This window comes from Pristis pectinata, chromosome 4 (genome assembly GCF_009764475.1).
Source record: "Pristis pectinata isolate sPriPec2 chromosome 4, sPriPec2.1.pri, whole genome shotgun sequence".
Lineage (NCBI taxonomy): Eukaryota > Metazoa > Chordata > Chondrichthyes > Rhinopristiformes > Pristidae > Pristis > Pristis pectinata.
This window is the reverse complement of record NC_067408.1, coordinates 45,816,223-45,836,987: the sequence shown is the minus strand read 5'-3', so window position 1 is coordinate 45,836,987 and position 20,765 is coordinate 45,816,223. Positions and strand designations below refer to the sequence as shown.

Below are 20,765 nucleotides of genomic sequence, written 5' to 3'. Positions count from 1 at the left end.
TTAAAGGTTTGCCTTAAGTATTTCTCAAAAAAAATTTGAATCTCCCTGCAGACTGAAATTAAAATCTCCTTGCCTTACTGCTGATCACTTATCAAACTGGTATGGTCTGGTTCTTTGTTTCCTATGGCCTACATCAGCCTGGTCCTCTGTATTTCGCAAGCTCCCTGCTGTGAGCTCCAGCTTCTCGTCTGCTACCTGATCTTGTAATCCATTCTCTGAAAACATTTTGGAACTCATTTGTACCTTCCTGTGCCAGGATATGTGGTATAGCCTACTCCATAATTAGTAAACAAAAGTTATTTTAAATACAAAAGTGAGGGAATGGCCTTCTGTTATCCTCGTGATTTTTAAAATAACTTCATATCTGAGATGACAGGGAGCATCTTAATGGGCTTCTTTAGATGTCCTGCAAATTGGTTCCATAAGGTTAGTTTAGTTCATGTGTGATTATCTGTTGTGAAGGGATGAAAATAGAACAATTGTGGAGATTTACTGTTGTTTTATAAAGCTATGAAGCACTATCATAATTATTCCTTGGGTTTAGTCCATGGCATAAGCATAAATTAGATTAGAAGCACAATTGACAGTACGGATGAAAAAATTAATCTTTGTTTTAACTGCTTTAGCTTTCCAGATGATTCTTTAATTGACTGACAGATCGGAGAGGCTACTAGCTGACTGTGTGGTGCCAGGGAATAAATAGTCAGGGAATATAAACGTGTTTAATAATTGAATGGCAATTATGCTTCTGGTATTTAATTTTTTTCATTGGGTGCATTTCATTCATGCATCTGTTTACTAATAATCTTCTCATTACCTAACTTTTAAATCCTAATCTAATCTTTTGTCAAAATTTGATGTGAACATCAATCTAAATAGGTGCTGGAAATTTGAACTAAAAATAAAAAAATGCTGGTAACACCGAGCAGGTCAAACAGCATCTGTGGAAGGAGAAAGAGTTAATATTTCAGGTTGCAGACCCTTCGTTAGAACTGGAAAAGGAAAATGAAAATGTTAGTTTGAAGTAGGTGGCAGGAGGGATTAATATGACAAAGGGAATACCTTTGGTAGGTTGAGGTCAGGGTTGTCACGAGTCATCCGATCAGATTGGTTAGAGGCATTTTGTGCTTGTTTTTGTTATTTGTTACTAATAGCAGCACTGTGGGACTTGCCTAGCAAGTTGGGTTTTGCTAATGGATAGAGAAAAACTGATCCAAAAGTAAAGATGGATGACAGAAAGCAGAAATAGCTAGTTCTGCAACAGAGAAAGCAAGTTATCTCAAGATAGAGAATTTGATATTGAGTGTCACACACAAAAAGTGCTGGATGAATTCAGCAGATCAGACAGCATGTATGAAGCGAAATAATCAGTCGACATTTTGGGTCGAGACCCTTCATCAAGATGGGAAGAAAAGAGGGCAGAAGAAGAAGGTTGGGGGAGGGGGAGGAGCACACACAGGCAGATGATAGGTGGGTGGGGGAGGGGGGAGATGTAAGAAGCTGAGAGGTGATAGGTAGAAGAGGCAAAGGGCTGAAGGAGGAGGAATTCGGTAGGAGAGGGCAGTGGACCATGGAATAAAGGAAAGGAGATGGGGAACAGATGGGCAGGTCATGAGGGCGGGGGAAGGGGAAAGAGTTGGGACAGGCTCACAGAAATGATGGAAGACAAAGGGGGGTGGGGGGAAGGAGGGAGAAAAAAGGGTGGGTGGAGATGAGGGGAGGGTCTTGACCTGAAATGCCAACTGTTTATTTCCCTCCGTAGATGCTGCCTGACCTGCTGAATTCTTCCAGCACTTTTTGTGTGTGTTGCTTCAGATTCCAGAATCTGTGGAATCTCTTGTGTCTCTTGATATTGAGTGTGGAAGGCTGTAATGTGCTTAGACAGAAGATGAGGTATTCCTCAAGCATGTGTTGGGCCACATTGTAACAGTGCTGGAGGCCCAGACAGATTGTCAGAGTGAGAGTGGAATGGGGAACAGGGTTGCTTCTGTACACTAAATTCAGGTGCTTCAAAACATTCTCCCATCTGCGATTGGTTTCTCCAATGTAGAAGAGATGGCATCAGTGAAGGTTGAATGGAGAACGCAAGATTGGAAGAATGCTAATAAATCTCTTCTTCACCTGAGAAGACTTTATGTCCCTGGATGATGCAAAGGGAAGAGGGGAAAGGACAGGTCTTGCATCTGCTGCAGTTGCATGGGAAAGCAATAAAACGGGGAGTGGACGGTATAGATGGAATAGAGGACTAGGGAGTTGCAAGGTAAATGCCAAAACAGGGTAGAAATTTGGTGGAATCTTTATAGGAGGAGCTGGTGGGAAACAGTTGAATGCAGAGGGCAGTGGGGTGCAAGGTGAGGACCAAGGTAACTCTATCCTTGCTCGATCCAGCAGTAGAGGGTGTGGGAGATAGATGAGATGTGGTCATTGGGACTCTATCCACTATAGTAGAGGGGAAGCCATGGTTCAGGAAGAAGGAAGACATTTCAGAAGCACTGTGTGGAAAGTCTCATTGTCAGAGCAAAGATAATGGAGGTGGAGGAACTGGGAGTCTTTACAGGAGATGGTATGGGAGGTAATGTAGTCAGGGTACATGTGGAACTCTAGTCTTGTAATTGATGTTTGTAGTTTCTCCCAAGTTGGGGTTGAAGAAATCCAGAAAGAAAAGGAGTGAGTCAGTGATGAACCCTGTGATGCTGAGAGCAGGGTGTATATTGACAGCAAAAGTAATGAAGTTTTCAAGTTTTGTATGAGTTGGGAAGCAGCACCAATGCAATCATTGATGTTCCAGGAAAAGAGTTGAGGAAGGGGCCTGAGTAGAACGTAAAAACTGTTCCACATGTACCACAGAAAAGACGAGTAAAGTTTGGGCCCAGATGAGTTGCTATTGCCACACATTTGATCTGGGAAAAGTGAGTGGAGTTGAAAGAGAAGTCTTTAAGTATACAAAGATGAATTCATTAGGTGAATGAGTATGTTGGTAGGGGGAAACTAGTTGGGTTTCTGTTCGAGGAAGAATTGGAGGGCCCTCTTACCTTCCTGATATGGGATGGAGGTGTAGAGGGATTGTACATCCATGGTGAAGATAATCTGATTGCGGCCAGAGGTATTGGAAACTGTCCAAGTAGTGGTACACACCTGAAGTATCACCAATGTAAGTGTGAAAGAACTGGACCAGAGGAGAAAGATGGAGTCATGGTAGAAAGAAATAAGTTTGGAGCAAGAGTTGAATGTTTAACAGAAACCATTCCTAACTAATAACTTCGACATTGATTTTGCATAATTCCCTCCCAAATCTGCCTACTCAGTGCCTTAAGAATCAGGAACACTAAATTTTCTGATGCAAGGTGGTTCTAGTTTATTGTGCTGTGGAACTCAATTCTATTCTCTTAAGTGACGATGCGGTAAAGTTAAATATAGTTTCTGTTAAGCCAGTTTTTTTGCTTCTGTTGAAAGTTTACAACATGCCAATCAATAAAAAAGGAGAAATGTAGAGTCCTGGAAGGGGGAGGGAAATTTTTTTGAAGCAACTTAACTTATGGATGAAAATGTCTCGAAATGTTGGGTGGGAGAAGAAAAGAAATCAGGAATAAACAGTGGAGCTTTCAATAGAAATTAAAAGCAGTGACCTTTATGGAATGTGCTGGGACAGCTCAATTGTAATATTTTACATTGAAATTTGGTTTGTTGCTTCTTTCCAGGGACCAGTCATGCAAGAGTCGTTTGTGTACAAATGAAACCGCCTATAGTCCTACACGGATGCACAATGCAGATGAAAGTTTGGAAGAAGACGATAGCTGCTCGGAGCACAGCTCATGTACATCTCATTCTGCCAATCAAAAAGAAGGAAAATACTGTGATTGTTGCTATTGTGAATTCTTTGGTCATGGACCGGTGAGTACAATCCAGTTTGGAAGTTCACATTGTAAAATTGTTCTGAAGAAACTAGACAGATCGTTTTCTCATGGGCTCAAAGGGATTGCCTGTGGAATTTGTCTGCCGAACTCTATATAGAACTCAAAGGCAACTTATGAAGTGTGAAGCATTTTAGATGACCCAAACTTGTCAAGGCCAAATATGATTTTTGCATCTTCCCTTTCATTTGGATGAATTGGCTCACAAGATTGTATGTTGCAATAGCTGTTTCACTAGATATTCAATAAAATTCAAGCAAAATATTTTTTTGGTTACTCTAAAAGTCTCATCATTAGCACAATATTTTTACTTATTTGTCAAAACAGGTTTTCGCCAACCCTTCCTTCCAAATCTATTTTTAATGATGGTCTGATGAGGCCCAAACTACTGAATTGCTTTTCAGAAAAGAGTGTATTGGAACCATGAATGCATTTGTAATTTTTATGCTCTGTGTGACATGCAGCATTCATACGTGTCAACGGTTAAGGCTGAAGGTATCAAAATTATATACTGGAAGAGGCAAGAGTAATACATAATGTAAATAGTGAAGAACATAAAGATTCAGTGTATTATTGACACTGTTAGTCTCAAAAATCAAGAATGCATATCAAAATGACAGAATTTAGCATTGTTGCAAAGCACTATCAATTTTTTGACACATGGGTAAATAATTGCATTTATAATTCTATTCAAGCCTCCTGCAGCTCCTACAAGTAGGAACTACACTGAAATCCGGGAGAAGCTGAGAACACGGCTGACGAAACGCAAAGAGGAGCTCCCACAAAAATCGAGCAATGGGTCGATCCGGGAACCACCTGTGGACGAAAGGAATGTTGAAGATCTGTTAAACTACATCAACAGCTCAGAACAGAAACCAGCCAACAGCACCAAGGCAGCTAAAAGAGCAAGGCACAAGCAGAAAAAGGTATGTTTTGTAGCTATATACGAGGAGCTTAGGGAAGGGACAATTGGTTGTCAAAAAATCTGGTTTGTTTGTTCCCTGGAGCTCTTTGATTGCTAAGAGCATTTGGATGATGAGGCAGTGTCATCTTCATCACTGACTTGCACTAGATGGACTGAAGTATATTAAAGTACATTCCTTCAATACTTGAGGGTTAGCAATGCTGATAACTGCTGAAGAACTGTAGCCTGGATTTGATTCAGAGGATCCCTTGGATAGGGGAAAAAAATTAGATGTTTGCTGTCTTTCTGCTTGATTGGATGACTGAGTTGTAGTCCGGACTTAGTAGTAGTAATGCTGGCTCAAACTACTGAATATAGCTTATAGCTCTTGTCTTAAGGATGCTTAATTCAAGTTGTCTTTTTTAACCACAATCCTTCTCCATTTTGATACATAATTGATTTTGGAAGTGTCAGGAGCATACTGTAAAAGCAGTATTGTGGGTATAAATTAAATTTCTGCCTTTATTTCATGCTTGATTTTACTGTGAACTAATTTGCTTTTTATTCTGTGTAACTTGAGACTAAACTCATTTATATCAAGCTACACAATAAGTGCTGTTGCTTTAATTTTACCAGAAGGTATTTTGATCACTGGAATTATTTTCATGGTTAAATATTCTCCAAAGCAACTTAAATGTTTTTCCAAATAAAGATGTTAAATTTTTAGCTCATCAGAATTTCTCCAATCCTCATACTATCCTTGCCCATCTCGCAGTCTTCAGTAACCGACATTAGTTTGCAATCTCTGTCTCAAATCTAAACCTTCTGTTTGTTTATCACTCCATTTTACTTTTTCCTTCCCAGAACTTCATGAGAACAAATCTTATCCCCAACTCTCTATCCAATGTACTTTGGGACATCAGTCCCTTCCCACCATGCTTTCCATGCCTCCCAAACCCCCACCAAGACTCTTCTTCAACATTTTCTTCACTCCAACATTTGGCAATCCTACATCAGTCTGCCAGCTATTGCTCTGGAATCTTCTCCTGATCTTCTCTAGCTCTCTTGCCTCAAAAACCTAACACTTCGACCAAGTTTTTGTTTGGCCCTTCTCTCATCCTTCAATGTTTTATTTAAATCGCCTCTGAAAAGTTTTGGAGCATTTTCTATATTACCAGTGCCATATAAGGGTCCAATGATTTAAAAGGATAAGATTACAAATCATCACAAATGATGGTCTATGATAATTCCAGCCTGCTTGGATAGCTGGAACTGATGTCTAACTTTTATTATGCTGCTGATACAGCACACATTTAACTTCTCCATGTTTTTGTGCTGTAGCAGGAGAAAGCTCGTTCTGAGGTTTATGATCAAAGGCCTGAGAAACCGTGCCCAGCTTCAATGCGTATTCAAGACTTGGAGAAGGTTTCTGTGATAAATCAACATTTACAAGAGGGTATAGAAGAGAAGGTCTTGATATTCAACCAGCATGTTCAGGATGATATAGAGGAGAAAGTTTCAAAGCTGAACCAGCATTTGCAGGATGACATAGAAGAAAAACTTAATCAGCAAGAGCTGTGGCACCAAGTGGAGTTGCAGCGCGTAAGTAGTATCTTAACCAGCAGGTTGGAACAGCTTAAGGACAGAATTAGAGATTCCATCAAAGCAAACTTCAATATAAGTGATTTGCCCAGAGATGATTTTTCAGAGTTACCACCTATTGGGAAGGGCTTACTGATAGACAATAATGGTACCATGGACAAAGAAGAAACAAAAATAATAGACCACCAGAAACTCAATTTGAACTTGTCCTTGACAGCAACGCCAGGAATTGTGCAGAACCATTTGTTGACTGGAAATAAACACACGGTTGTTTCAAATCAAGATCACAGTGGTCCTAATATGCTTGTATTAGAAAATTCATTAGGAAAGAAATCAAGAGGCAATACTCCATTATCTTCAAAGGTTGAAAACACTTCAACATCTCGACTGGAGGATGACGGTGCTGTGGTGCTGCACAAATCATCATCAGAATTGAAAGTGATAGACCAAGTATCAAGAAGTGGAAAGCAACCCAGGCAACCCAAGCAACAGATTTCAGAGGTGACCAAGAGCAAATCTGCGCTTTCAAGAAAAGAGCACGAGCACCCTCCAGTTCCAAAAGTACAGAGTTCCAAACAGCCTACTGCCAAACAGAAGACAAACCAGAATCATGATGGCAAGTCAGCAGATTCTGCAAAGACAATGATTGCCAAATGTGAAGAGCCCCGACAAGGCAAATGGAAGGGAGTCTGTGTTCTTAGCAACTCCGAAACTGGTGAAGTCAGGAAATGCAACACTAAAAACTCAAACACCGAAAAGCTGGAAGGCCCTGAAATTAAGGGAGTTAAAGAGGAGCAGCACACGTTATCTGAAATGTCTCAGTCAAAGGGCAAGAACAGGAAAGGCAAAAAGAAGAAACATGACAAGACCAACAACTCTGTTGGTAAGTTAACTGGTACATACTTTACTTCATGTTGAGCCCCTGAAAGACTTTTGTGACTGACCAAGCAATTAGGTAATTAGAGAAGTTCTTAAGCGGGCAGGGCTTGGCTTTTATCCCTTGTTTGAAGTGATGGCGTGTAATGGCCCTTCTATTTTGTCATTTCGATAGGTTGAAAGACAGTACCTTTTGTTGGGAACAATGAACATTAGTAGCTAACTAAAAGTTGTCAAGCATGAGCCAAATATCTCCAAAATCCCCTTGCACTTTACTAAGATCACTGCGAGTTCAGATGCTCAGAAGGCTGTTTATTGGGAATGTGTGGGAAGCAAATCTTCAATTTTAGTTGCTGCTGGCACTTGGAGGAGAAATCAGGCTATATTACCCTCGTGACTGAGCACATTCTGAACCTGTAATGGGAACAAGTGAACAGACGAGAATCTTAGCCCACTGTGCTGTGTATGAAGAATGTTATAAGGTATGCAATAGTTATCCTAAAATTAGATTATGTCCTTGAAATCATTCTCATCTGCAGATTACCTATATTGCAGTATTAATATGGTGAGAGGTGTTCCTTGCACGATTTGATTTGCCAGTGAAACTATGTACAGCTTGGTTTTCCCATCCTTGTTATGTTGCTTCTCAGTTTTACTAATTGCCAGGTCTCGGCCAAAAGTCAGAATGGAAAGCACTAAAGGGTTGCATCCTGATTTAGGCCTCGAAATCTAGGATTCATTAAGAAAAAGTGGAACCTCTGGGTCTCCTTTTTTTTAACTTTTAGAAACATTCCTTTATTAGTTGGTACATATTCCTACATTTGTGGAAACCAGATTTACATCTTTTTTTAAATAACTTGCTGCTAAACTGGGAGGTAATGGATTTGGGAGAAAATTGATTGTTTATGTTACCCTGACTTTGTTGGAACTTCAAGTTGCCTTGACGTGATGCGATCAAATGGTTTTTATTCATTTATGAGGAAGAAGGCATTTATTTCCTCTGCCTTCTTCCCTTGCCCATCAAGATGAACCTTTTTCTTCTTGACTCTGAGTGGATGCATCTCTTTGCTTTCTGTGCCATTTTTCCCTTACCTTCTCTGATCACACCCCTTAGAACGCATTGGGCGAATAAATCCCCAGGCGGATCTATCCCAGTATACAGAGGGAAGTAAGGGAGGAGATTGCTGGGACCTGACAGATTTTATTTTATCTTGGTTAGTCTCAGATGAAATACCAGAAAACTGTAGAACAGCTAACATTCCTATAAATAAGATGACAAAAAAGAGTGAATAAAAAAACAAGCAGCATAGTTGCTCAGTCGGTAGAGTTGCTGCCTTAACAGCATCAGTTATCCTTTGTAGATGTAATACAATGACAGAGTATTTAATTTTAATGTAAACAGCTGCAGTATCTGATCACTTCAGTGAGTAATGGTGCAAGGTTCATGACTGAGAAAATTGAGGTTTCATTGTAGTGACTGAGATTCACACCAGTTCTATGGACAGGTGCAATGGATATTTAATTACCTTCCCTTTTGTACTCAAACAGTATGATGCTGTGGTTAAGTACAACGCGTGTGATGTTAATGGTTTGGTACTTAGTGAGGAGAATCATTGATACAACCCATTGGCGCACTGAATCTGCACCGACTATCAACCACCCACTTGTACTAATCCTACATTAATTGCATTTTTTTATTCTTATGTTTCCATCAACCACCTCTCTTCCCCAGATTCTACCACTCACTTACATATCAGGCCCCATTTAAAGCTGCCAATTAACCTACCACCCTGCATTTCTTTGTGGGAGGAAACCAGAGTACCTGGAGGAAACCCACACAATTGCAGCGAGAATGTACTAACTCTACAGATAGTACCCTAGGTTTAGAACTAAACTCTAGCACTGTGAGGCAGCAGCTCTATTAGCCGAGCCACTGTGCTGCCCAAGAAATTTGGATAATCGGTTGACCTAATTGGCAAGTGGAGTTTTTCAGACACTGTATAATGTTGCATTTGTACTGGCATGGGCCAGGCACCAGCTTGCTTCTGAAGGTGCAAGGTACAAATAATCAAAGAAGAATGTTAACGGAATATTTTCATGATTTCTTGGTGAAATAATGTAATATTTTTCCTACTCTTTTGATAATATCCCCAGTACAGAGAACTGATGAATGCACTGAAAAGCAAGATGGTGTTCAGGCATCCTCTGGTATATCAAGACCTAAACAAAGTGGTAAGGAATCACTGGTAGAAAGAAATTCTTGATATCTTTACTTTTTATTTTATATTTTAAAGCCCAACCTTCCCAGTACTTTCATGACTAAGTGGGTGTTCATTTTTGTTTGAAAAGATAACTTGGTTTACCAAATTTTCATAACAGATTTTCATAGAGGATCCACATTGACATGTAAATGAAAATCAATAAAAACTGCAGATGCTGGAAATCTGAAATGAAAATGGAAAAATTCAGCAGGTCAGTAGAAGAAAAAATGGGGGGAGAGATAGATAGAACAAATGGAATATATCTGATCAGGTAAGACCAAAATGGGTTAATGTGGCATTTAGAGACACATTACACTACCTTGTTATGTGTTGCTAATTGCAGGGTTGTGAAACGTGCCTCGTAGATCAGGCTGTACTAATGAGGAGTGAAAAACTAAGCCAAAATCACAGATGGAAGAGCAGAACTGCCTAGTTATGATAGTCAGAAAGAAAAAGGAAGTTACCTAAAGTTGGAGAATTTGATAGAGAATCCGAAAACTGCAGCACATCCAGACAATGATGAGGTGTTCTTCAAGCTTGCATTGGGTCTTGTAGTAATAGTGCAAAGGTCATAAACAGATCAGAGTAGGCATGGGTTGCAGAATTAAAATGGCATGAACTAGAAGCTCAGGGTCACTCCAGTGGGCCACATTGTAGAGGAGACTAAATTGTGAATATCTCATAACGTTCATGTCATGAACATTTAAAACTATATCAGAGCAATTTAAGATTTGTGAGCATTGGTGGTTGCCTGTGGTGTTGGCATTCTATTCTAAACTAATCCTAATCTTAAAATTCAAATTCCTGAATTGCTTTAATTTTAACTATTGCATGTTACACTGGTTAAATTCAAGATGTTTATTATGCAGCAATGTCTCCATACTGAGCAGCTCTTTTTGTTTCTCAGATGATGTATTTCTTCCCAAAGACATTGACTTAGACAGTGTGGAGATGGATGAAACTGACCGTGAGGTGGAACATTTTAAGAGGCAAGTAAAAAGAGGAATTAATTGCCATGAGAGTTTCAACAGAGATTAGGGCAGGCAGTTTTCTTCCACACGTGTTAGAGAAGATCCTTATCAGCAAAAGCTTTCAATTAAACTGACTTTTCTTTATTTTCCATGAATAATGACAGAAGGTAACGTAATAAAATGACTTCGATGACTTCCTTTCTATGCTTGTCTCTTTTCATATTCTTTTTTTTCTTCCATCCATGCTGCTTCTCTGTTGTTCCTCTGGCTCAGTCTCCTGTTTATGCTTGTATGCTTCATCTTGCTCTCTCTTGTGCTCAGGCCCTACTTTTCTTTGTCTCTATATCTGAATGTCACTTGCTATCTTGATCTTTTTCTCTCAATTTCTGTTTTACTTTTTTTTTCCTTTTTGTTCTCTCTAAATATCTCATCACTCTTGCCCACGCCCTGTTATTTCTTACCCCTCCCTCCTTTCTCCTTCCAGTCTTGCTCTCCCTTGCCATGCAGCTCTTGTCTGTCTTGGTCACAAGCTCATTCACTCGTATAGTTTATCAATCCTAACAGGCCAGATTGAGCTGATTGCCGGCCAGCAATTGTATGGAGAACTGCTGGGTAATTGTTAGCATCAGCATGATCTGCCTGCTGTTGTGTACAATTGCAGCAGGTGGGGCAGTACCACCCCAGAACTGCCACAAAGTCCAAGGGTGGCCTCAGATAGCCTCAAGCTGAGTGGTGAGATGCACAGTATCTGCCCCTCAGCTTCATGTCAGCCATTGCTGGTGTATGTAATGTGGCCCCATTCATTTGAATAGAGTTGTTGATCTGGAAGGAAAAGATAAGTGATTTGTTATATTAGTATTTTAAATTACATGAGGGAAGTGTGTTTTTAAATAAATGTGTTACATTTTAATTTTTAAATATTTAGCAGAGACATTTTAGATACGGTACAATTGAAACAACCTCTCAAAAGGCCATCAAGGGTGACCTGGGGTCAGGGTGGCAGGATTGCCATTTGAGGCCTGGTTGCTGCTTTGCAGTCTGGCTGCAGCTCTCAGGCCGTGAGGTTGTTTGGATTTAGGAATAGTATGGGCCAGGTCAGACGGAAGCTGGCTCATTGTCAAATATCTTCGTTAAAATTTTGTGGTACTATTTATATATAAAGCATAATCATTTCAGATGCAAATAGAAACTGATCACCATTGTGTACATCTTAAAGCTCATGTTAATATATTGTTACTCGTGTCTTCATGATTGAAGTTTTCTCCATTTGTGGTTATTTTTGCTGAAAACAACAAAACTCTACTTATTGTCCATTTACTTTATAAATGCATTTTGTTTTATAGAATGCAGCAAACTAAGTTATATTTTTTTTTGTAGATATTTAATTGGTATAGCAAAGCAGGATAACCATGTTGGTGAATACATTTTCCCCCTCCTGACATTTATTTTCTTTCTACTTGTAGGTTTTGCCTTGATTCTGCCAAACAAACAAGGCCAAAGGTCTCTGTAAACTGGTCTAATTTTAGTCTGAAAAAGGGTCCAAATACAGCTCATTGAAGTGGGCACCCAGCTCTTGCCTAACAGAAACTGGAATTGCCCTGCAGTTATCATTCCTTACTGTGATGGATATCAGCCTGCTCTCACAGCTCAAAGCAATTTGCTGTGATGTATGAACAACTTGCTATGATGTCTGAACGACTTGCTATGAAGTCATCCACATCCAGTGCCTTAGCCAGAAGAAGTGCACGTTTCTAAGTGGGTGGCATAATTGTTTTTTGGGTTTGTTTATTGTGCTTTACAGTCATTGTGAGAAATTTTGTCGATAGTGTTGACACCAGTGAAGCAAATTGGAATTTCAGTAGAAATCAAAAACAGAATTGTAAAGTTTGAAAGTTTACTAAATGTTTTTTTGAGCAGACAAGTCGGATGAAATGTGGACTAGGACAGTTGTTTGGCCATTAAAATGACAGTAAGGCAGGGCAGTCACATTTCATGGTACTTGAGAATTGTCTCTTGTGCAGTGAACTGTAAATGGAACTGACTTTTAGGAGAAGATCTTGCTCTTAAATCTAAATAAAATCAGCCAGCATAAAAATCAAATAAATATTTAACATCTCAGACTTTGCACCGCCTTGAGCATAGCTTTAATTAGCTCCTTTGGCAAGATGCGTATAGTAATTGCTGTCCTAAGAATGTCTCAAGAGAACTGGAGTAAAGGGAACATTATCCATAGTCATCTCTGGGAATGCAATTCATTGATAAAGCAAAGACTGGGTAAGAAACATAACAGTGCTATTGTGTGTTTTGTCAACTGGGAGGATAGATCATGTGCCTTTTTGATTGTCCATTTCTCTTCCCAGTTCTAATTCTGAGACCTTTGAACGTACGTTTATAGAATCGGAAAAAAGTTGAGGTGACTACTTTCAAAACTGACATCTAGGTTAGTGCAGCCTGTTTTCCTCTAAGTATGTAAATAAACTGCATTTGGAAGCCATTCAAACAGAGTTAAGGTTATGGGGAAATTGAGGTCATTTGAAATCTGCTTTGAAAGAAAATAATCAGATTTTTTGTATGTCTTAAATTAGCTAGCTAAATTTTTTGAGAGCATTAGATGAAAGCCCAAACAATGCTATCCAGAAAAGTGGCTCGAGGCTAATAGCACAGCAATTAATTGTATGCAGGCAACTGCATTGGTGCTTATTTTAAACACTACCAGGTAGTGGTAATCTGCCCATTATAGGAGGTGCTGTGTTGCAATGGAAGCCTTACTTCAGCATTTTTGATCCTGTTAAAAGCTTTCTCTCTTCTCAATGACAACATTAAACTCAGAAGTACACAGTCCCCTATCTTCACAATAACCTTTTTTTAAAGCAGTTTTGGCACCAAACCAATATTGTCAGTCTCATTGAAGCACAAATTTCAGGCCATACAGTCTGTGACATAGAGTTCCAGTGCTGATGTCACAAAACATGGCTACGATCTGAAAATCTGGTGTTGCCTTTTATATTGGTTGGAAATGAAGAATAAATATGGAACTGCAAACTCTTTAAAATGAAAAGTTAGATTCATATTTTGGTTATAGTGTGAGTGGTAGAGCTTGATCACTAAACAATTGTTCTCCTTTGCTGACCCCATACAGCAAATTAACTACACAAAGATCAGGCTCTTTGATCATTAGCCCAATAATATTGTATTCAGCCTAATTGAGCACATTAAATCTGATCTCCTTGTTTACTAATGCTGCAATTAAATTGATTCTTTCTCCTTTTCTTTTGATAATTAATTTCTATTCCTTGAATTGCTGCGACATCCCAGCCAAGAATAAGATCATAATTGCCAGAAAGAAAGAAAATGATTTGGCCATGTGGTATCTTCATGGCGAGTAAGTATTAACTGCTGAACTGACGGTGATAACCAGCTGGTTGGTATCTTCTATAAGTCATGGAGTAGACCGCATTTTGCAGTATATTATACTGTAAGTTAAAGACTTCCTACTGCGCCACCATATTGGAGTGTGTAGTGGTGACAATATATGAAACTGTAGTGGCCGACCCACTTTCATATCATGGTCAATTTCAAGCTTGGATGCTAATTGATCATTTATGATAAACTTTATATATGTGTTTAGAACCACATTGTAAATATCCTGTGTATAGTGGTGTCGGTGCAGACGATGTTAATCACATCTGCACATTACAGAATGACAAAAAAATCTTTATATTCAAGTGTTTTTATCTACAATAACTCTTAGTACAGTAAATTGGCTATAATCGTTGTAAAGTTCATTTTATGTGAAGATTAAATAAAGTCCTCACCAATGTGATGGAAACTGAAAGAATTTTTCTGTTGTGTATTAGTGACTGTAGCTGGATTTGCAGTGTAGTATATGATTCATGTTGCATCCTTTACTTTTCATTGTTGTAAGGAGGTTATTCTTGTTGCATCTCTGAGATATGTGAGCCAACAAAGCAGCAGTCCATTCCCATGAAGTGGCATTATATATTGTAGTATTTGCTTTATTTGTTTCATTTTGTTTATAAAATCAGCTTGGCATGTGTCATGTTTTTACTTGTCCTGTTTATACTATCTTTAATTTTTTTTTATTTTGGAAGAAGAAAATACTTGTTCTGTTTGTAATGGATGCTGCAATGATATGAATTTTGCCTGAATCTCGTGACCATCTCCACAACTCTCAGCAAGATTTAGATTGGAATACATTTCACACCGTATGTTGGACTAAGCCCTCTGGAAGAAATGTTTTTATTTGAAATAGGAATATAATTTCAGAACAATTGTAGGACAAAGTAAATTATGGTATGAAAATTCATTGTGTTGTATGCTTCTCCTCATGCCTGCAGCAGATCCCAGAAATGTTTGGGGAAGCGATGCCCGTCCACTGAAATAGTTTTATGTATACATCACAATGTTAAAGCAATGTGTTTGAAGTAGCCCCTTGCAGTTTCCAAAATGTGAAATCTTATCAATTTATAATCTTGCAATTGGTTGTTTAATTTGTATTTGTTAGGTTTTTGTTCCATTATATGTATCTTTATTTTGTATTGTAACAAGAGCATTTTTTATCTACTTCAAACCAAAAATTGTTAGTTTTATATGATTTCCTGGCATCAGCCAGCCTGAACTAAAACATACTGGTATAAGCCAATGCTCTGACTGTTAATTCTGAAAAGAATGTAGGTTTCTATTATGCCAGCCGAGACTTTTTGATATCCTTTTTTAAATTATGTACTGTGAATTGTCTTTCATTTGAAAGATAAATACAATGTCTTGATGAAGATATGTGTGCTTATTTTCTTAGAGATTTGTTCTGCACCCATTTGTAGGACCAGAAAGACACGAGAAGGATTGGTAGGATTTGTCGAGAAGTGACGTTCATCAAGCAGCATCTTTCTAAGAAATTCACCAACACAGAAATCGCTTGTCATAAATTTCAGCATTTAGCCATGAGAGAAGTAATCCCAGCAGCACAGAATTGCCTACTGTTTAGTCTATTCAGAGTCAGAAAAGGAAGTCGGGTAAAAGCATTTTGTTTGACCTGGATCCATTTTTTTAAAATGTTAATGTGAGACCTGAAAGTAATTCTCTGCACTACATACCGATGTATTGTTTATGTTCCTGAGAAACCAGTCTGACACAGTTCTGTGTCAGACTGGTTTCTCTCTTCTACTTCGGTAAGTTAAGCTCTTCAGCTGAAAAAAAATTGTAGTTGACAACAGCCTGTAACAAAAGAGTCCACTTTCTCCCACTCAAAGCAGCAATGTTGGCTGGAATAGCTCCTGGCCCTGCACTTTTCACAATCAACAATTTCTCTTTCTGGAGTGTAGAGAGGGAAGTACAGTATAACTAGTGTCTTTTTTCTAATTAGATGGTGGAAGTTATAAGGAAGTTCGTGTTGTCTTTAAATTTCTAAGAATCTTTTCCATAACAAAGTAAATCAGCTTCAGGAAGTGAAAAGAGAAAATTAAGTTTTCTATTGGAATTTGAATCTGTTTGATTAATTAATTTTATGTCCAAGTTAAACAAAGTTGTGTATTCAAATGATTCTAGTCACTGGAGGACTTAATCTGAAACCTAAGTTATCACCTTGTTGATTAAAAATGGATGTTCCACCTTTTAGCTAGTTTGGTAACAAGGGTTGAAACTAAAGTTCTTTCTAGTTGTCATGTGGCCATTTCTCAGCTGAGTTTGTGAAGGTTGCATTGAGCAATGTGTAAACTATTTCTGAGCAATCGGTCTTAAATTAGATCCAGGGTTTAAGATTTCATAATCTTATCTACATTCTATGGAGTTTTTTTTTAAATATACTAATTTGACTCTTTTCAGACTTCATTGCAGAGGAACTCTTTGGGTGTAGATATGTAAATGCTTTATTACTTTACTTGTGGTCCTAACGTAACTCAGTTAATCAAGAATGAAGTCAGATTGAGGCCATATATGCACCCAAGTAGGGTGTAATGCACAAAGATTGAAGGTGAAAGTGATGCTTTTTGTATGTGGAGATTACAGGTGAAGAGTGAGATGTGCTGTACCTGGAGCACTTGCAAGTTAACATTCCAGCCTATTTTAAAATCAAATGTATTTCATCAGTTAAATATCTATTTGGTACAATATTTAAATTTAAGGTAAGAAATACAGCCAACAATGATGCACACCACATTAAATTCGTTATCAGGTAACAGGACAGATTTAACAGCCTAAAGATGGACAAACATTTATTAAAGTAATGAAAACATTATGTTCATTATTGTGTTAAACAAAGGAGGAATGCAAAGTTGCCACCAAGATTCTGGATGTGGCTAAAGCTGACCTTTGTGCAATTAAGACTGTGATAAACTGGACAAATCTGCTGATGGGTAAAACCATGGTAGTGATGGCCAGAAATAACTTACTGTGATAATCAGTTTATAACTCTATGGAGAAGGGACAAGAGCTCCAGTCAGCAAGAGCATTACAACAGAAAACTCAAGAGATGGGCAAGATAAAAGGCAAATGTAAAGGAAGCAAGATGGCAAAAACAGTGCATATTATTGGGAGAGATACAAAGTCTAGCAAAAGATGACATGTAGAGTCTATAATTAAGGATAGTATGACTGAATACAATGAAAATCTTTTGTTGATCAGAGAACCGGCAGATTTAAGGTGAGTTGTGCACACAAATTGAACCTGATTTTACCTTTGAAGTGACTGAAGCAGTGATCAGGGGAATGTCAATGCATGTTACTGAAGTGGACTTCCAAAAAGCATTTGAGAAGTCTCTCATGATAGACCACTAGTTAAAGTTGATGCTCTTAGAACTGAGGCAATGTCTATGAATTGGGTTGGGCAAAAGATAGAGTAGGGATCATGATCATGAGTGGTTGGATGTGACTAGTTTGTGTTGCAAAGGTCTGTGTTGAAGCTGCATTTACAGTGATTTGAATGTGGGGATAGAAAGTTACATATTAATGGCTTTGTAAATTGTATGTAAATAGAGAAATAAAATATTGAAAGATTCTGCAAGGAGGCAAAAATGGCAGATAGATCTCAATGTAGACAAACACGTCCAGCTTGCACGTAAAATGGATGAAGACCTTAGTAAATGGTGAAAGGCTAGAAGAAACGGCAGTTAGACATAATGTCATGCACATTTAATGGAATGCTGGCCTGTATATCCAGTGTACTGGTCCACTAGGGAATATGAGTTATGATAACAGCCTTTGCAAAGCCCTGGTTAGACATTACCAGTGGTAATGTGAGCATTTCTGAGCACCTCTATGGAAAGATATGTTGGCCTTTGGAGGAAGAGCGCTATAGAATTGCGATGTACCAGAATTATACTTGGAGTCCATGGGTTAAATTACAAGGAGGGAAATAAAACTTAAGTTGTAGTTATGAAGTTTAAAACCCAAGGAGCAATTTGAAGATATTGAGGAGAATAGGGATAGAAAGAGATTTTCTCTAGCTGTAGATCTTCGGACTGGGGGCAATGTTTAAAAACTAATGACATTTTTTGGAAGCTTAAAATTACATGCAGTGCATGGTAGGAATTTGGGACTCTTCTGCAAATGGTAATTAATGCTAGGCCAATTTAAATAGGGGATTCGTGTGGTTTAAGGTCCATGTGAAAATGAGTTGTTTACAGTATGTAGAAGAAATGAGGTAGCTAAAATTTGATCATGGACTATGGACAGTGTTTTGTTCCTTATTTGTCACTAACCGCACTTAAAATATGATGGCAGGCCCCTTGGATCAGCATGATCTTTGTGTTGATATGTCCACAGTAGTATTAGATAAGAGCACGCCAGAAATTTGTTTCAGCAGTGATGAAGGAATGGAAGTTCGTGCTGTTTATTCTAAATGGTAAGACAAATCAGCTGTCTCATCTCACAGAAGTTGTTACTGGGTCAAAAGTGATGACAAAATAGAGCTGGATGTTATCAACATACTGTGGGAATTGACTTTGTGTTCTGGATGATATCACCAAGGAACAGGGGGAGATGAAGAAAGAAGAAAAAATGATCTTTTGGGGAAACTAATGGTGCAGGAAGGGAAGAGAAGATATTGCAGGCAACACCCAGATTACAATTGGATTGTTGAATGAAACTAACCCAGTGAATCAGACATAGCAAGAGAAATGTAGGAGAATTATGGCATGATTACTGTTAAAGGCAGCAGGTGGAGAAGTAATTTGCAAGTACAGAATGATTAAAGGTGGTCTTGGAGGAAATGGGTGATGATGGTAAGTGTGAAATGGAACAAGGTAGAATTTGAAGGGAGATGCAAAAGACTGCAGATGCTAGAATCTGGAACAACAATCTGCTGGAGGAACTCAGTGGGTTGAGCAGCATCGGGGGGGGAGGGTGGGGGGTAAGGAATTGTTGGTATTTCAGGCATCAGGAATTTAAAGGGGAACAGTTTATTTTAAATCAACTTCTATTGGAGAATAGTCTTACAATCAACCTTTTTCAGCCAAGTACCTGGGCACTCCTCTGCCATTTTAGTTTTTCTACATTAAAATTGTTTAGGTATTAAATCACATATAGAGAGCATCAAAATGCTTCCCAAGTATTGAGAAAATTAGAATCTTCAGGGATGGATTGTGAAACGGAGGCTATTTAGACTTGAACTGAGGTATCTTAATGATTCCTTCTAAAAGTATGTAAGATGGGTGATGGAAAGGAGCAGTAATCCATGGGGCTATTTAAATTGTGAGACCAGAGGAAGTTGCATGTTGAAACTTGTAAGAAGCAAAATTAAGTATAAAATCAGGGAAAGTGATCAGTACACAAAAGCAAAACATTCCAGGTGCTGGCAATTTTAAGTAAAACAATATTGAAGGTAATATTTCAGGTCAATAGCCTTTCATCAGAACCAATGTATGGAATAGACTAACAGGTAGAATATTGATATGAAAGCCCTGAAATCATTAATCTTTGGTACTGCAATAAGTAAATCCAGGAAGGAATTGAAAACCCTTCTTCACAGCAACAATCTTCTGTGTCATTATCATAGTGCATCTATGAGGCATGTGATTATTCTAGCAATGTTGTTTCAGAAAACTGTGGCATGAGTGACTGGCATAATTTTTTACATCACACCATAACTTCCTGGGTCTTTAGTTGCAATCTGCTGATAGTCCTCACTGAAAGCAGCTACAAGGTAAATATCAATTTTCCACTCCCAGTAAAATCAGTGATGATTACAAATTTGCTGCAACTCATTCTTCATGTTGTTGTTGAAGATTGTGACTGAAATTAGAAAGGCTCATGGCTTTCAACATTAGTATATAAAACAGACAGCGACTTCCAATGACTGCACATACACAGGTACATTTGCAAATCAATAAGTTGCTGTACATGGTGCCCTGTTCCACTAGTTGTGTGTGAATTCCATCTCTGAACAACTTGCTATTAAAATTCATGGAATGAATTGAAGTTGCTCATTCCCATGTAAATGAAATCTTAAGAGTGTAAGACATCTTCATTACATCTTTATCAAAAATGACCTTAAAACAGTCTTATTCCTTCAGATATAAAATATTGTTGGCAGTTTTATAATATGTACTGATTCTTTTAAAAACAATTTTTGTCTTGATCTGATTTTTTTCCCCCTTCTATTTTGTACTTTCCTCTTTTTTTTGTACATGATTTGACACTGAATTCAATATTCACTCACATCCTGATTCGTGCTGTTTTGCTCATAAGTTAATATTCAGGCACAGAATGCTTGCCCTGTTTACACAGGTCCAAATATTCTGTAATAGCTGTATTTTTAACAGTATCTGAGGATGACTGCCTGTTCAAGTCTATGGGCAAGTGCAGGAGATTTGACAGTAGCAGATTCAGAGCTATATTTAATGAAGTATTCATTTCCTTTGGGCTTGAGAGCCTGTTTATCTTGTGCGTAAATTGTTGGTTGTTTACTTACTGACCCAAATTAATACGTGAAGAGAATTGCCAGGAAATTTAACAAAACTGTTAGATCTTAATTGAAAATTATTAACCATGTGAGGTGTGTTCACTGTCTCCTATAAGTCTAAGCAAAATCCTTAAAGTAGATTAGCACTTGGATCTGCCTTTAAATAGACTTAGGGTTTTTTATTGCACAGAATGATGAGCAGACAGAGGTCTGCCATTTAACAAAGTTGAATAGAAAATTCCAGCAACACCCAGCGGGTCAGGCAACATCTGTAGAAAGGGAAACAGTTAGCATTTTAGATCTGAGACTCTTTGTCCCAGATTCT

At 38.3% G+C, this 20,765-nt stretch overlaps 1 protein-coding gene across 5 annotated transcripts in view; it reads left to right on the top strand.

Annotated features, from left to right (window-relative positions):
• Positions 1-15,270, top strand: part of fam193b (family with sequence similarity 193 member B) — a 90,191-nt gene extending 74,921 nt beyond the window's left edge. For 4 of the 5 annotated variants that reach the window (XM_052014994.1, XM_052014992.1, XM_052014993.1 and 1 more), the window contains 6 exons: positions 3,699-3,891; positions 4,607-4,837; positions 6,157-7,300; positions 9,448-9,525; positions 10,462-10,543; positions 11,989-15,270. In XM_052014994.1, the coding sequence (XP_051870954.1) occupies positions 3,699-3,891; positions 4,607-4,837; positions 6,157-7,300; positions 9,448-9,525; positions 10,462-10,543; positions 11,989-12,082 (1,822 nt within the window). In that variant the 3' untranslated portion in view covers positions 12,083-15,270. The remainder of the gene's footprint in view (positions 1-3,698; positions 3,892-4,606; positions 4,838-6,156; positions 7,301-9,447; positions 9,526-10,461; positions 10,544-11,988) is intronic. The other variant, XM_052014991.1, reaches the window with a different exon arrangement.
• The last annotated feature ends 5,495 nt before the right edge of the window (positions 15,271-20,765 follow it).